Below are 16,880 nucleotides of genomic sequence, written 5' to 3' on the forward strand. Positions count from 1 at the left end.
CATTTTATTATAATAAATCTACTTTTAAGTTAAGAATAATGATGACACTCAAGGCCCATTAAGCCTCATGTATTGATTTAATTGCTCTTAAAAGCACTTTAATTAATGATTTTAATACTTAACACTTAATAATTTTTTTTGTCAAGAATATTTTTTACAAATCCAAAACTTGATGCGATTAAATTGCAAAAATAAGATCGTAACTAATTTAATATTATTTATGGAGTATCTCAATCCATCATATCCATAAGACTTTGAGACTATGAAGTTATGAACCTAACCATTCAAGCTAGACAGTGTTGAAAATGTCCGGATTATTTTTAAGTAAATAAAATGTGGGCCTTTTTAACCTTTTTTTTTCTCTGTCGCCATTTCAAGTTTAAATTTTCCTTAGCTTAAAAAAAATTTATAATTTTCCTCTCTACTTGAACTCCACTCATTTAAAATAAAAAGAATAAATCATTTTTTAATAATTTATCAAATAATAAAATGAATCATCTTTCCGTGAAAGTTCTACTTGAAATTGAAAGTTGAAACAAGAAGGCTTGTGAAATGACTAGAGAAACAAGAAGTTCTACATGAACATTACAAGTTAGTACGCAAGTAATAAATTGTTCTTTTGTATGATACCAACAAAAAAAGCACTGAAAACGTAACATCCATAGAGCTTACCCAAATGTGGCTTTTCTAATGAATCCAAATGGTATGATGAAAAAAAAATAATAAAAAAACAGCACATAATATATAAATGTCAACAACTTTAGCCGCTCAAAGTCATCATGAAGTTAGCTGCAGATATTCCAAGCGAGAGAAGGAACTCAATCATTTACAAACAAACCTACCTTGCATCCTAATTTCACAACTTCATCTGATCGGCAAAACCAGAAGGCTTTTGATCATACGCAATTCGGATTCACTTTCTCCGCCACCAACTTGATCTCTTTCACCCTTTCATCAACCAATTTCTGAAGCTGCTCGGCCTGGTTTGCTTGGTTTTCATCGACTGTTGGGACGTTCTTCTCTGCTTCACTGGAAGCAAACCTGGACATAACAAATGACATATCCTCGTCGTATTCAGTGGGTACCTGAATCACTTGCTTCCCAGCCGTATCAGAATCCTTGCCAAGTATATCTTCTTTCATGTGATGCGAAACTATCGCCACGAAATCCTCAATGTACTTGTCGGCCGGGTCAAGGCCGAGATAGATTAGAACCTCCCAGCAAAGTAAAAACTGTTTCTTGTTGATTTTAAGAGCTTTTCGAACTTCGTCGATCACAGATTGGGGCGGCATGAGGCGAGGAACTTGGGTCTTCTTCGACAACTTTCCTTCCTTCAGATACGAAACTGCCACATCAACTGCTTTCTGAACCGACTCAGAAGCTAGCAAGCGCGGTATGTCGATACAAGTGCGTAGACGCTGCAAGTAGTCAAGTGGCTCCTCGATTGTCAAGTCGTAAACGTCTTCGGCGACTGCAATTTCGTTAAGAGCTTCGAGAAGAAAACGGCCATAGCCTTTGCGCTGGTACGTTGGTAGTACCAATATCTGCCATGGTGTGCACATGAATCAATGAAAAAAAAAACAAGAATCCATATGCAGAAAATCATATCATTTATCATACTACTAAAAACACCATATAATTAAAATTGAAATAATAATATACAAACCTGGCCCATCCTCAAGCGAGAACTGTCGGGGTAATGGTAGAAACGATACAGAGCCGCAAAACCCAACAATAGAGTCTGGGGATTCCCATCCTCTCGGGTTTTCTTTTGGATCAGAAGATACAGCTCCCAACTAGAGTCTGTAACGTCAATTGGGCTGCTTCCTGTTTTTTACAGCATGGAATTAAGTGAAACGTCATACAAGAGTTCATACAACAAACCAAAATATGCACTGAAAAGTCATAGACTCAAGATGATTTTAATTTACCATCGACAAGAAGAAGAACAAGAGGGATTAAGTGGCTGTACAGGAGTCCAGCATCTGTTTTCCCAACCACCATACGCACAACCTGAGGATAGAGTCATGAGTTGAGGTACTCTTATAATCTCATTGCAATTCGCAGTTGATAAAAATCTAAGAACCAACTAATTATCAGAAGCGTAGAATAATCAAATATAAAGCTCGAGTTCAAAATACCTCCAAATTAGAGGCAGTCTCTTCTACATGGCCATCGGACAATTTAGAGTGCCCGTTTGTGGCTATCCGGGGCAATACCTCACCCTCTGACACCATAGCGCTGAGAATATGACAGAAAAGGAAAACCGTATGATAAATTAATAAGCGTAAAAAAAGTACTTGATAAAAAATCTGCAGGAATACAATGATATCTCACCCAATGAAATTGCTCTGCGTTGAAAAGGTTTCAAGAAACTCCTCCTTGCTCTCAACTAAGGTCATGGCAAAGATATCCTGCATTACGAGATATGTTGAAAAATGATCAGATGATGGTAATGATACACAAGCAATGAACAATGAACTGAAACAAAATCAAATGCACACCTTCAGAGCTGAATTCAAGTCAGTGATCCCTTTCCCTCCCTAAAAAGAAAAGAAAAAAAAAAGCATTATTAATTAACAAAACAAACTTGAGCTAAAGCAATATATGTGTTCAAATCTTACATCAGACGTGCTTTGAAAGACAATATTAGCATACGAATGAAACGAGATACTGCTGACCCAAATAGTTATCTGCAAAAAACAAAAATGCATATAACAAAATGGTTTATGAAATTTACTGAATAAAACCCCAAAAATAGCATCGAATAATTGAAGCAAGCCATGGCCTAAATTGTTACCTCTAGTCCTTGGTAACCATAGATCTTCCCATCCTCCCCAAAAAATCCATTCAAGTCATCAGGCTCTATCAGATAACTACCTGATGAACCTACTTCCTCTTTGCTAGATACTATAACAACACCAGTAAACTAACATGATTAGCAGAGTATCAGACAGACAGACAAACAAACAAACAAACAAAAACTCTACTGATTTTGATAAATTTAAAAAAAAAAAAAAAAAAACCATTTTCGTTTAGCGTTAACAATCATTTATTTTTCAGGGGAAAAAACAGAGCACTATAACGCCAATTCACACTAAATTTATACTGAACACTACATTCAAATAACAGTTGATATTAATCGCAAAAGAGAAATAAACATTATAAGACGATATGAAGTTTATAAACATACCCAAGTAAATCTTAATGCAATCTTTCGCTTCAACTCCGGAATCTGCCACAAAAAACACACATGTGTAAGCATTTAACAAGCCAGTGAAGAAGAAGAAGAAGGAAGAAGAAGACAAAAAGTAACGATGTGGTGGGAAGATAAAAATCCCCGTTTGCAAGAGGGTCATTATGCAATTTACCAGGAGCAAAGAGGGCAACACGACGTCGCTTCTTGGGATCCGTGGCTGGATCGCCGGCGAGCTGCTGCTTCTGACCCATCGTTCGAGGTTAGGGTTTTCGAAGCGGAGCGGGAAATGAAATACGAGAGATGAGATTTGGCGCGGGAAATATTTCTGTCTGAAATTGAGGGCCAAATTAGGGCTCTCTCTCTTTATTTATATAGGAACAGGATACAGTATGTAACAAAATAATCATTTACACATTAAACCAAAACACTTGTTAGTCTATAAAATACTCTGAAATATTAGAAACTTTTTGTTTTAAAAAAAAATTATTATTTTAATTTTAAATTTCGGTACCAGTAAAGTATAATTCTAATCTAAAATGATACGACCATAAAAAATAGAGTTTTCTAAGTAAAGAGTTAGAATACTCATTTGGTATGTGAGTACATCTTATATGCTATGTAATACTCTTAATTAGGGATTAGAACATCAAAAGATATTTTTCACACTAATTTATTGAAATAATTCGAAGTATTCAGTCCGTGGCCATGAAATCCTTAAATTGATGAGAAAAAGATATTTTAATACAAATATTATTAGTCACTTACCAAAATTAATTAAAAGTTTAAATTGGATAATTCTATTACTAAAATCAGAATATAAAATTATTTGTGATTGTTTTCTTATTTCGTAATTGATATGTGACTTTTTATAAATCATTTTTGAAATACAAAATTACATGACTTGTCACGAAATTCTTTATTTCCTAATCAATTTGTCACAAAAATTGTAAAGGTGTATACAACTCATTATTGCCAAATTTTATATTTCAAGTTATTTTATTTAAGTCATGTGAGTTTGGTTATATTTGATTTGTATCCCTTTACTATATTTTGTGTATATTAAGCACACCATTAATTGTTTTTTTTTTTTTTCAAGTTGTGTAAATTATTTCAATAATTGGGTTTTTTTTAGCCGGTGGGCCTAAAACAATTAGAAGTTGGGCCGGGTCTGTACAAACCGACCTCACAAACTCAAAACCCGAACAAGGGACGGAGATAGGTTCGCTCATCTCCGTCTTTTGTTCTTCCGTCATCTCGGCCTCAAACGGCGGCGTTTCATTGCTAGCCAAGTGGTTCGAGTATGAATCGTCGCTGCGAGCCCGGCACGTGTGAGCTCAATTGGAGAGCCACGAACGTTATCTTTGCTGAGCCCAGCACGTTACGAGTTTGGCATAAAGTATCATCCGTATATCTAGTTCGATACATCGACCGAAGGTTAGTCGGATACCTTGTATATTGACTTGTTTTTATTTATTTATTACAGTGGCGATCATTAAGAGTGAACCCCAATGATGATTTGGACACAGGAATGAGAGCTTTTGAAATCGGAATCGGTTGAGAAAACGACCGAATAGACATGTTGTGGATAGAGACTGTGTGAGCTTTGTGTGAAAGCTTAAGAATTTGGTAATCTGATACGTATAATCAGGCGACTGTAAGTCTCTCCAGTTTGAGCTTAAGTGAGTGCAACTCGATGGTTCATTCTCTGTTTATGATGCCTTAATTAGTTCTGTTTTTCTTTTCCTTTTTCCGGTTTTGGGTGCAAGCTGAAAAAGGAATGAAAACAAAAAATGATCTTGCTAATGTAGTGTTGTCCTCATCTAATTTTGTGACGCTTTTGAATCATTTTCCTGCTTATCAACATAAGTTTGATGGGTTTGCTAACACCAACATAAGTTTTGTTATCTTTAATTTTGTTTAATTTTTTTTTGGTCCCCCCTGAATTCAATTCCTAGCTCCGCCACTGCAAGTGATACCATGAAAAGAATATGTTGGGAGATTCACAGGCCCTGAAAATGAACCTACCAAGGGAATAAAACGTTGTCCGAAATTGGAAAATCAAACAATTGAAGAACAATTCAAACACAAAGCAACTTCAATGATAAGCACCGATCTTCATGAACGAGTACACCTACGCCCAGTAGTCGTAAATTGCTTACTGTTCGCCAGCTGTAGATTCCAAGCCGCGTTAGGGTCCGTAGTCGGATATTCCGTCCACGACGCAGCCGAGTACTCGTATCTACTGTGCGTGATACGCTTAAAATTCTGCACATTCTCGTTCTTCTCAATGTCGGTGTTGTCGATGTCGATCGTGAATATATCTCCGTAAGGCCTCACACAGTGTATGAAGAGGGGCAAAGACACCGGGTCCGTAGAAACGGCAGCCAGGTCAGCGCATATAACGATGCTGTCGCCTTTTGGACTGAAGAACGGATGGTTCATGTGGCCCGCTAGCCCGTCCCCACTTCCGGCCACTCTTATCACGACATCTGGCTTCTCTACGCTCAGAAGAAAGATGGCAAAGAATCCGGGGTCGAGTCCGTTGTCCTTTTCGGGCGTGCCTGGAGGCTTGTCTCGGGTTGATGAGAATACGATCCAATCTCCGCGAGGAGACCACTGGCAATGTGTGTCGGTGTGGTCTCCGAATGTTATCCTCGTTACCCGTTCATCTTCTTCCATGTCACCGTATTCCCCGACCGCAGCGTCCTCCATTATGTATAGATTCTTGTGCTTCGTTTCGCTGCCCAGATGGTCTCTTGTAGATCGAAAAACGAGTTTTGTCCCTGTTGCATTGAGTTTCAACATCCACACATAAAATGATTCATAGATTTGAGAGCTAATTCAAACAAGGATTTTTTGGTATAATTATCTTCTACCTTTTTTTTTTTTTTTTTTTTTTTGTGTGTGTGTGTGTGTGAGAGCGTTTTTGTCCATAAACTATAAATTGAATTCAACACTCAAATAACTTTAAAAAATACATATAATCTAAAAGTTAACTGTTCGTAGTCTAAAGTATATAATTAAAATAAATTTATACAAAAAAATCTAAAAATACTTTACTTTATTTAGTGTTTTTAAGGTCAATTTATAGTTTTCTAAGGATTTTTATTTCATATTAGATTAACGGGAAAGCATTTACCTTCTGGATTCGAGGATGGGCAGGCGTTATTAGCCACTTTGGTGAGTACTTGACGTTGCTGTCTTGCGGCAGAGACGTGTTTAATAGCGCAGATATGCATTTCCTTTTCAGCATTGAAAGCAGTCCCTTCACACACATACAGTGTGTCCATATCCGGATTTTGGTTCCAAACTGGCGCGAAGAAGTTGTTGGGTCTCGTCTGTATATCATAACTCACACTTACACTTATTTCGGTTTATTAAGCAAGTCATTTAATGACTGCAGATTTAAATTTGAAGTACCTTGTGAACAACACGCAAGCCTTTCTTATCGGCGACCCAAATGGACTTGAACTCATTGTCAACAAATGCCAGCCTTTTTCCGTCGCTGGAAAATGTCGGAAACACCCCCGACACTCTAAACAATCCTAATTTTGTATCCGGAGACTCCAGCTTCTGGAACTGCCTTGCTCGATGACCTCCACACTATACATATATTATTTACATGTAATTACTGTATATGCAATGTATGTGTAATTACTATGCTAAGATTCCCTCGCAAACTCACGATGTTTATCGTTGTAGCATCGTGAGTTTGCGGGGGAATGTTAGCATAGTAATTACAAGCATGATGTAAGGGTAGTTTAGTTTTACGCTATTTATTATCTTGCTTATTTATATTAATCTTTGATGTATTATTGGACAAGCAATTCACAATGTAACCCTAATAATATTCAGTCTCTTTTTCGTTTCTCTGTCAATCTCTTTTCTCTTTTGCAAAGTTATCAGTATGTACACGTAGTTGCAGTGAAGTATTAAAAGTACCTTATCAAGAATCTCCGTGTTACAACGATGATACCCGATTCGGTTACTCCCATGCATCACAAATGGATTGTAGTGGTCATCCATCTTTCCCATGACTGAAGTGAGTTGAATTGGCTCCACTTGCTTTCCAGTAGTTTCCGAGTATTCGAATATCTCGATATGCCGATACTGATCGGCCGTACGCTTTTTGGCCAAATCGTTTCTGTCGAAGGCGAGGCGAATAGTGGCCACCGCGACTCTGTTCTCGTCGATCGCAGCCGGAGTTCTCGAATCGATCGCCACGCCGTCGATCTGTGTTGGAAGCACACGTCGGATCGACGACACGTCAGCGACAGCGCCGCCGTCGAGGATTTTTCGGATGTCGGCTTTGAAGCGGAACACGGCCCACAAGGGCGGTTTCTCCGGATCGGTATTGACGTTTCGGTGGAAGAATAAAACGGAGTCGCTTCCCCAAGTTGGCCATCCGCCGTTTTCCACGACCAGCTCGCGTTTCGTGGGATTTTCGACGTCGAACACGTAAATGCTCGTCCTCAGATCTTCAATCTCTCCCATCCACCCACTCTCTTCCCCTGTCCTTCTCTGGAACGACGCCACGGCTATCATTTTCCCCGATTTCGACACCGAAGGGTTTAAATCAGCTTGGCCTGTTCCAATATTCATGATTACATTCCAATTAGTCGCATTGCCGAGTGAGCTCAATAAACAAAAATTCAATTAGTTACCTTGCGGAGTGAGGCGATCTGTTTTCCCGGTGATGAGATGGGTTCTATACACGGCAGTCCAAGGCTGTCGGCGTTTAGGATGCGCTTTTTTGGTGGAGACGTAGACGAGATAGTCATCGGTGAAGCAACCACTGTCTTCCATGCGAACGCCATTGAAGTCAGCTGCGCCGAAGATCTCGGCCAAGCTAAACACTTCAACTTTGTCGCCTAAGCGGAGAGCTATGTGAAGGATCTCAAGCTGAACTTCGCCTCTCTCGGAGGCAAAAACGAGACCCGAGTCGACATCTTCAACTTTGGAAGAAGCGAGCTGAGAGCGAGTAACGAGTTTCTTGAGAGAGTTGGGAGGGATGAGAGCGCCGTTGTAATTGTAAGCGAAGGTGTTGTTTCCTTCATCGGTGATCATCAGAGTCTCGTCTTCTTTGGAAACTGGAGCTCCGGCCAAAGGACACGAGTAAATGTCCAACGGCACCGGCGGTCTGTAAGATGGAAAGAAGGCGATGCTTCCTTTGCTCTCTCCCATTTTTTTTTTTTTTCTTTTTTTTTTTTTTTTTTTATCTAGCTGCCTGTTATTCAAATTGCTTACATAAAAATTTGGCGTTGACTGACTTAGAGGAACATATTATGTATTTACTTCTACTTCTCTCTCTTTTCTAATTTTGATATATATGTTACAATTTTCATCATGATGTGACATCAATTTTGGATGAAAGCTTCAATTATTTGGTAGAGTATAATTACTGTGGTCTCAATTATTTAGTAGACATATAATTATTGTGGTATCAATTATTTGGTAGACATATAATTATATTGCTAGGGAGTGGGAACGACTTTAAAAAGTCTTTTAATTTTTTTTATTTTTTATTATAAAGTAGCAATTTCAAACTTAATGTTTAACAAAATAGTCAAGGTTTCATGAGTTAGTGCATTATAACCATTTATAATGTTAAAAGACTAATACCCTTAATGTGTGAGTGAACCCGTTTTTCTAATATTTCAAAATAATTAATCTAGATGTCCAAAATTTTAATCCACTATTTTTAATGCACTTATATTATTTCAAAAAATTTAATCGTGCCTTCAACCCAAATATTTAATCATCCAACAAGCGACATAATATTTGAAATATAGTCATCTGCAACGAAGAGTCAAAATACTTAATCATGCTTTCAAAAATTTTAATCCACCGTTCGATAACAAAAACACTCAAAACCGAAAAACATAAGAAGAAGAAAAAGATAGTGATGACAGTTGTGACGCTTTCGGTCTCTTTCGCGACTGAGCCGTAATCCTCCACGGTGTCGCCACTGCCGCTGTTACTTTTGACGACGATCTCAATCTGGCTATTCAAATCCAATTTCAACCTAGCTAGGCCAAAATCTCCAATCTTGATGACATATCCAATAGAACGTTGCTCGGCTTGATGTCGCCGTGGATGATCGGGTGATCGAGTCCGTGGAGATACTCCAGACCTCTGGTTACATCCACTGTGACGGAGCATCTCTTCTTCCACTCCATGAGCTCCTAGCACTTTCGATAGAGGAGAGCGTCCTGGAAGTTTTTGTTCGGCATGAGCTCGTAGACGAGCAACATACGGCGGCGCTTGCGATCAGATGAGAATCCGAGGAGAGAAACGATATACGGAGACTCGGAGACGGAGGCGGCGAAGAGAAGCTTGTTCTGGAACTCTTGCTCGCCCTGGATTGAGCCTGAGTCCGTGACCTTGATGGGGGCGAGGATGAGCTTCGGGGACGGAGAGCCGCGGAAAACCGGACCGAATCCATCCTAGCCGAGGCGGCGAGAGGCGGAGAGCGGAGTAAGGGATGCGATACGGTGGCTTCGATAGAGTCTCCAGCGCGGTGCACTTTCTGGTGACTTTCCGGAGATAGACGACGAAGAAGATGATCAGAGGAACTCGGTGCGAGAGATTCAATAAAAAAAGGGAAAATAAAGGGATTTTAGAGAGCTTTTTAGAAAAAACCATGTTTTTGTTTTTAGAAAAAACTAAACTGTTCTGGTGTTTGGCAAAACTGTTTTTACAAAAAACTTCAAAAACGATTTTAGATTTTGTACATGAGATGGAAAAGCTAGGATTCTTAGCTTTTAGAAAAAGTGTTTTTAAGTTTGATATATAAATTACTGTAATATCCTCATACAAAATATTATTCATATATATATATATATATATATGTATATAAATAAGCATATTAATAATTATTATTTAATTTTTAAGAACATATCTATTTTAGTCTTTTTACTATAATATATTTATTTTACCAAACGCTAAATCAGTTTTTGTTATCAACAACAGCTGTTTTATAAACAGTTTACCAAACACTTTGTCAGTTTTTGAAAAAAACAATTTTTTTCAAAAACTGAATCTAAAAACATTTTAAAAAAAAACAAAGTTATGTCAAACGGGGCCAATAACAATTGTAGATATATAGGTCTATAATTACTAATAAAAATGTAAAAAAAATATAATTTAACTTATTTTGGTTCAAAATATCAAAGTTACTACTAATTGAGACTAGGGACCCTTGAGACTATTTCCCAAAAAAATATCTCAGCAAGCCAATCAAACAATTTAGGCCCAACCATCAAGACTCAGCCCAAACCCAATTCTTAAGTCCCTTGCCTATTGGGCTTCGGTCTTGGGCTTCAAATATTACAACAGTGTCCTTTCTCAATGGGGATTGGACATAAGTATTAGTGATGTCAAAGTTTCTTTACCAAAATCTAATTGTGAAAATAGCCGAAAGTAGTTGTTTTCTGTATTATTTTTCAATATTAGTTGTTGAACCTTTTAATTTTCATTAATAACCATTTTAATTTTTGAAGTGTTTATTTTCACCTTAATAGCTATTAACCAAATTTTCAATAATCGTTTATCAGATTTCAATAACTGTTAACAAGATTTTAATGTATCAATATTTTGAACTAGATTTTATTATTGTTAACCATATCTCAACTGTAAACCAGATTTCAATAACTGTTGGCCATATTTCAATAATTGTTAACATATTTTAATAAATGTTAACCAGATTTTAAGAACTGTTGATTATATTTCAATAATTATTGACTAGATTTCTAAAAAAAGGGTTTTTTTTGTCCGGAAAAAAGAGAAACAGTTATTGTTGAAATGTTTTGAAAACACGAGCGCGAGATAACGACTAAGCTAATTTAAAGGATTAATGACTTGTCACGCTTGTGATCACTTCACTTGGATCAAGATTTGGCTGTGTATAAAAATAGGGAGACGGGTTTCTGTCAAAGTAAGGAGTCAAGAGAGAATCCTAGTTAAAGTAAATCCAATGACGCCATTCACAATCTAAATTCAAATCAGCTCTATAAATATATGCATTGAAAGAGAATTCGACACTAACTACTGTTATGGGTCATTTTCCCTTCACAAGAAAAGTTACGGCCCAACCCAAAAGACGCGTGTGCGAGGCCTGTCCCAAAGAGAATCACGACAAGACAAGGGGCCACGTCATCGGTAGTTTTATACATTGTGACCATGGCAAGTCACGACACGTCACGTCCTCGGTAGTTTTATACCTTGTGACCCTGGCAAGTCACGTCACGTCACGTCATCGGTAGTTTTATACCTTGTGACCCTGGCGAGTCACGACACGTCACGTCATCGGTAGTTTTATACCTTGTGACCCTGGCGAGTCACGTCACGTCACGTCATCGGTAGTTTTATACCTTGTGACCCTGGCAAGTCACGTCATCGGTAGTTTTATACCTTATGACCCTGGCAAGTCACATCACGTTCGGCTACCCAGGACTGGAGGCCACGTCATCGGTAGTTTCGTGCCTCATGACCCTGGCAAGTCACGCCACGTCCGGTTACCCATGACAGGACAAGGACGAGGCAAGCCACCCGACCGGACAGGACGCGTCACGTCCCGTTACTCCCCCGGTGAGACAAGGACAAGCCTCCTGGCAGGGCAAGTCAAGTCACCCGATCGAGCAGGACAAGAGGCCACGTCATCGGTAGTTTCACGCCTCATGAATAGGACGCGTCACGTCCCGTTACTCCCCCGGCGAGACGAGACGAGCCTCTTGGCAGGACACGTCAAGTAACCCGACCGAGCAGGACAAGGAGCCACGTCATCGGTAGTTTCACGCCTCATGACCCCGAATAGGACGCGTCACGTCCCGCTACTCCCCCGGCGAGACGAGACGAGCCTCTTGGCAGGACAAGTCAAGTCACCCGACCGAGCAGAACAAGGGGCCACGTCATCGGTAGTTTCACGCCTCATGACCCGGAATAGGACGTGTCACGTCTTTGGCGAGTCTGGTGACCCCCTGACAGGTCCCATGACCCTTGGGCACGTCCAGTGACCCCCTTGGTGAGTCTGGTGCCCCCCTGACAGGTCCCTTGACCAGCAGGTACGCCCGGTGACCCCCCGGCAGGTCCCATGACCCTTGGGCACGTCCAGTGACCCCCTTGGCGAGTCTGGTGACCCCCTGACAGGTCTCATGACCCTTGAGCACGTCCAGTGACCCCCTTGGCGAGTTTGGTGACCCCCCTGACAGGTCCCTTGACCAGCGGGTACGTCCAGTGACCCCCTTGGCGAGTCTGGCGACCCCCTTGAGAGGTCCCGTGACCCTTGGGCACGTCCAGTGACCCCATTGGCGAGTCTGGCGACCCCCCCTGACAGGTCCCATGACCCTTGGGCACGTCCAGTGACCCCCTTGGCGAGTCTGGCGACACCCCTGACAGATCCCGTGACCCTTGGGCACGTCCAGTGACACCCTTGGCGAGTCTGACGACCTCCCTGACAGGTCCCGTGACCCTAAGGCACATCCAGTGACCCCTTTGGCGAGTCTGGCGACCCCCCTGACAGGTCCCGTGACCCTTGGGCACGTCCAGTGACCCCCTTGGCGAGTCTGGTGACCCCCCTGACAGGTCCCTTGACCAGCGGGTACGTCCGGTGACCCCCTGGCAGGTCCCATGACCCTTGGGCACGTCCAGTGACCCCCTTGGCGAGTCTGGCGACCCCCTGACAGGTCCCATGACCCTTGGACACGTCGAGTGACTCCCTTGGCGAGTCTGGCGACCCCTTTGACAGGTCCCGTGACCCTTGGGCACGTCCAGTGACCCCCTTGGCGAGTCTGGCGACGCCCCTGACAGGTCCCGTGACCTTTGGGCACGTCCGGTGACCCCCTTGGCGAGTCCCCTTGGCGAGTCTGGCGACCCCCTGACAGGTCCCGTGACCCTTGGGTACGTCCGGTGACCCCCTGGCAGGTCCGATGACCAGCGGGTACGTCCGGTGACCCCCTGGCAGGTCCCATGACAGGCGGGTACGTCTGGTGACTCCTCTGGCGAGTCCCATGACCCCGACAGGTCCCGTGACCCGTAGGTACGTCCCGTAACCCCTTGGTAGGTCTCGTCCGTCCCCTTCTAAACAGGACCGTCCTTCCAATAATGGCCAAATGACGAGACTACCCCGACCCTCACAACTCTACTATAAATACCTGAGACAAACTCTTGTCAAGGGTTGACTTTTTCTCTCTCTAACTAGACTCTGTCAAAACCTCCATTCAACTATTTCTCTCACTAGAAACACCTTTGAGACCGAAATTAAGAACAAAGAGAATCAAAGCCACTCCACTCACACATTTACACACAAAAAAACGAGGAACGATCACCTTCCATTCTCTCTAGAGTGGGAGAGATAAATTCACTCTCTCTCAAAACCCGAGGCCCTCGAGCCAAATTATATTCCCTCTACGATCATGTCCAAGAGCTTGAGAAACCAATTCTCTCGTTCTTCATTCGATAAGAGGAATATCCCATTACTAATCTCACATATTCGAAGACACGTGGCCAAGTCCGTTCACGTCACGTGTCCATTAGTGTTGAACCAAAAAACGGCTTAACAACTACTACAAATGGCATTCGGCCATACAGTTCTCTCTCACTCTCTATTGCTGAGTTTTGTGTCTTTGAGGCTTAGAACTTCATGTCTAGTCTCTAAGTTCATTTGAGCTGATCACACTCAAATTCCAGTAAAATTTTCTTCGAGTTTATAGGTTTGATCCTTCACTCGTGGTGCTTGACAATCAAGTATAGTTCGAGGGACTCAATCCGTCATCCTAGCCAAGAAATTATTGCCCAAAAAGTTGGTACGTACAGTTCTCGTGTATTTAGTGTAGTGTAATGAGAAACGGTTAAAACATTCGCAAATCCATCTACAGCATAAATTATAGCTCGTGTGATCTCATCGACAATATAGTAAAGTTCCTTGTGGCATTTTTGAAACAGCTTAATTATACATAACGGAAAGGGAACTCAAATAAATCTTACAACAGGCAAATTCATACAAGAAAATAAAACTCATAAAACAATATTATAGAAAATGAAAAAAAACCTTATTAGGAGGTGGAGACGGAAAGCAAAAGGAAAACTAAAATTGCAGCTATAGTAGGCGATATTTAAGCACGTCCGGTCATCCTTTTGAGAGAGTCAAAAAAGGATTTGAGAGACTCAATGACCCCAGTGAAGAACGCGGTGAGAGCTTGAATTATGGGACGGAGATTGCCACCTTGTTCTAGCTGAAGAAGTCTCTCTCTCTCTGCTGCTTCCTTGCGCTCTTGTTCCTTCTTTGCTTTCTCTTCCTCCTTCAATTCTCGTTCTTTCTTTGCTTTCTCTTCTTCCTCCTTCCGCTTTCGTTCGTTCTCTTCTTTCTCCTTTGCTTGTCGCTCTTTCTCTTCCTTCAAATCATCATCCTGTTTGGGCGGCGGTTTGGTCGGATCTTTGACGAATTCCAGGGCTTGGTTGACATAGTCGAGCATGAGCGGAGTGGCGTGCAACATATGGCCATCGACAGCGCGTTGCAGAAGCTGAGATGACAGGAACGAAGATATGAATCGTTTCCCTTCTGTGTTGTACAGCTCCGGCGTTGCCATCAAGGCCAACAGCTTTTCCACGTCATCCAGAAGCGCCTGTATTATCTTCTCGGGATCATCGATGTGCTTGACGCTCTCTAACGAATCCTTGGCTTCGTTCATCTTGTCCTTCGCTGCCGGGAATTGGCCGACGTCGGCGAGCTTTCTGGCTTCAGCCACGCAATCCACAGTCTGTGCACGTTTGTCCTCGATTATCACCTTTGGCACCTCTTCATCGCTTGCTGTCTCGAAGCGATCAATTGTAATTGTCACTGGAGGGGCTTTGAACAATAACCCTTTCTTCTTTCTTGAAGTAGAACTGCAATTGCATACATACATACATGTAGGATTAGTTGACCTATAAATCTGTATAGCTGATTTTTCCAGAGAGTAAATTCATTGTAAGTAATTACCTATATGTGTAGCTCACTTGGACAACATCAGTGCTCTTTTCTTCTTCAGCTTTAAGCAGAGAGAGGTATAACAAGATCTTGCGAACCTCTCTGCTGTAGAGATCGCCAAAGGAGATAGTTATGGACTTATCCGCATTCACTTCTTTGTCGTCGTAGTACTTTCCAGCAGACACATCCTCGAGTCTCGATTCTCCATCGAAAGGTTTGATGGTCAGTTTCAGATCCTTAACAACCACACTCAGAAGACCACCCAAACAGAGCGCAAATGCTCTGCTCAACTTTTCCTCATCTCGAACATCAGTGAACGTTCCCCCATCGCTTTTCTTCGAAAGCTCTTCCAGAAGCTACAAAAATAATATATATTTTTAATATCTATGTATGGTTTTGCTAAAATTCTATTTCTTTCAACAATTGCTATACCTCAGTTGTGGATCCTTTCCCTAAAGCAAAGGTGCAAACTGGATATTGGTCAACGGGAACATTGCGAGCATCGCCGTACTTGAGTGTCTGATCACCGTCGGACATGAGAAGGATAGCACCAGTTCGATCCTCCTTGAAACGGCGGTCATTCAGAACTTTGACAGCCATTTGAAGGCCGGCGAATGTGTTGGTATAACCATCGGCTCGCAAGGCTTTGACTCGATTGATCATCTCATCTTGACGACTATCAGTCATAAGACTAAGGGATTCGACCCTCTTGGCTTCGGTGGAGTAAGTGACAATGGACAAACGATCGATGGGACTGAGCTTCCGTACCACGAACTGCATCGCCGTTCTCAATTTTCCGATCTTGTCGTCGGATTTCATGCTACCGCTGACATCCAAAACGGCGACGAGGTCCAAAGGGAATCGGTCTTCGAGTCGCTCAGAGCCGGTCAGCTCCAACAACACCTTCAGCTTTGACTCTTTCAGGGAAGCCTGTGTTCTGTTGTAGTTGGTCAGCTTTGTGTCTCCGGCTTCATAAGCCGCCCCTTCCGAATCTGAGTCTGATCATCATTTTTAATTTAATTAAAATTAGCGTAATTAATATCGAGTGTGATCAACACACGGATGAAGAAGATTGGTTTACCTGAAGAATCAACATCTTGGGCTGAGACTTGGACTATCGGCTCGTCGTCGTTGTAGACCGCCATTCTTCCTACTCTTTTTCAATTTTTTTTTTTTTTTTTCTTTTTCACAACTCTCTTTACTTTGTTATCCCACTTGGATATTTCCTCTCTATTTACGAATAGCAAAGACTCGGCTTATTTTATAACCCAGCCAATACCTTACACAACAAGTATACAGTTTATCTCTTTGCTACTCAATTTCATCCACGTGGATATAATAAATAATTTCTGAAATGATGGGTCATTAAAACCGCGTCGTTTTATTTCATTCATGAGACAAATTGACAAGTCGTGTCCATGATTGTACATATTTTTTAGGTTGCTAAGTTAATACTCACTGGTGGAGAGAATTGAAAGCGTTCAGATGGGGATGATGATGATGTATAATAATAGACGTCATGGTTCTTGCCTATAAGAATAATTGAATTGGATAGACAATATTAATGAGAACAGTCCGTCTAGTACTACCATGGTGAAATAAATACTATTATCTGAACCATGGTGAAATAATTAATATATGAATTGAGTACCTTAATAATGTTCACTACCGTTTTATTTTATTTTTTTCCAGCCCGGACAGGCTTGTCTGTCATTA

At 41.3% G+C, this 16,880-nt stretch overlaps 3 protein-coding genes and 1 long non-coding RNA gene across 4 annotated transcripts; 1 reads left to right on the forward strand and 3 right to left on the reverse strand.

The window, feature by feature from the left end:
- Positions 1-553: 553 nt before the first annotated feature.
- HAG2 (histone acetyltransferase of the GNAT family 2) lies at positions 554-3,563 on the reverse strand. The gene is made up of 10 exons (XM_089613732.1): positions 3,372-3,563; positions 3,194-3,235; positions 2,801-2,910; positions 2,625-2,693; positions 2,505-2,543; positions 2,338-2,414; positions 2,142-2,241; positions 1,932-2,013; positions 1,667-1,827; positions 554-1,544 (listed from the first exon to the last, which is right to left on the reverse strand). Exons 1-10 carry the CDS (start codon positions 3,448-3,450, stop codon positions 897-899), a joined length of 1,407 nt encoding a protein of 468 aa, XP_089469858.1. The 5' UTR covers positions 3,451-3,563; the 3' UTR covers positions 554-896.
- Positions 3,564-4,378: 815 nt separating this feature from the next.
- Positions 4,379-5,133, forward strand: LOC149399880 (uncharacterized). The gene is made up of 2 exons (XR_016296480.1): positions 4,379-4,633; positions 4,726-5,133. It is a non-coding gene; the product is annotated as an uncharacterized LOC149399880 (long non-coding RNA).
- A 76-nt stretch (positions 5,134-5,209) lies between these two features.
- LOC149399881 (uncharacterized) lies at positions 5,210-8,422 on the reverse strand. Its single transcript, XM_089611785.1, has 5 exons — positions 7,864-8,422; positions 7,142-7,785; positions 6,620-6,802; positions 6,339-6,537; positions 5,210-5,982 (listed from the first exon to the last, which is right to left on the reverse strand). The coding sequence occupies exons 1-5, from the start codon at positions 8,381-8,383 to the stop codon at positions 5,315-5,317; spliced, it is 2,214 nt and encodes a 737-aa protein (XP_089467911.1). The 5' UTR covers positions 8,384-8,422; the 3' UTR covers positions 5,210-5,314.
- A 5,679-nt stretch (positions 8,423-14,101) lies between these two features.
- LOC149399882 (putative E3 ubiquitin-protein ligase EDA40) lies at positions 14,102-16,410 on the reverse strand. Its single transcript, XM_089611121.1, has 4 exons — positions 16,246-16,410; positions 15,597-16,162; positions 15,177-15,520; positions 14,102-15,082 (listed from the first exon to the last, which is right to left on the reverse strand). Exons 1-4 carry the CDS (start codon positions 16,307-16,309, stop codon positions 14,311-14,313), a joined length of 1,746 nt encoding a protein of 581 aa, XP_089467247.1. The 5' UTR covers positions 16,310-16,410; the 3' UTR covers positions 14,102-14,310.
- Positions 16,411-16,880: the final 470 nt, after the last annotated feature.

Source organism: Urtica dioica, chromosome 4 (genome assembly GCF_054948205.1).
Source record: "Urtica dioica subsp. dioica isolate 48M chromosome 4, U.dioica_male_clone48M_v1_H2, whole genome shotgun sequence".
Classification (NCBI taxonomy): Eukaryota; Viridiplantae; Streptophyta; class Magnoliopsida; order Rosales; family Urticaceae; genus Urtica; species Urtica dioica.

Coding starts and splice junctions, on each gene's coding strand:
- LOC149399882 (XM_089611121.1), bottom strand. CDS start 16,309: ATGGCGGTCTACAACGACGACGAGCCGATAGTCCAAGTCTCAGCCCAA. Junction 16,163..16,245: donor CCAAGATGTTGATTCTTCAG/GTAAACCAATCT, acceptor AATGATGATCAG/ACTCAGATTCGGAAGGGGCG. Junction 15,521..15,596: donor GGAAAGGATCCACAACTGAG/GTATAGCAATTG, acceptor TTATTTTTGTAG/CTTCTGGAAGAGCTTTCGAA.
- LOC149399881 (XM_089611785.1), bottom strand. CDS start 8,383: ATGGGAGAGAGCAAAGGAAGCATCGCCTTCTTTCCATCTTACAGACCG. Junction 6,538..6,619: donor GCTTGCGTGTTGTTCACAAG/GTACTTCAAATT, acceptor TATGATATACAG/ACGAGACCCAACAACTTCTT. Junction 5,983..6,338: donor CCCATCCTCGAATCCAGAAG/GTAAATGCTTTC, acceptor TCAATGCAACAG/GGACAAAACTCGTTTTTCGA.
- HAG2 (XM_089613732.1), bottom strand. CDS start 3,450: ATGGGTCAGAAGCAGCAGCTCGCCGGCGATCCAGCCACGGATCCCAAG. Junction 2,242..2,337: donor ACGCAGAGCAATTTCATTGG/GTGAGATATCAT, acceptor TCATATTCTCAG/CGCTATGGTGTCAGAGGGTG. Junction 2,014..2,141: donor AGACTGCCTCTAATTTGGAG/GTATTTTGAACT, acceptor CTCTATCCTCAG/GTTGTGCGTATGGTGGTTGG.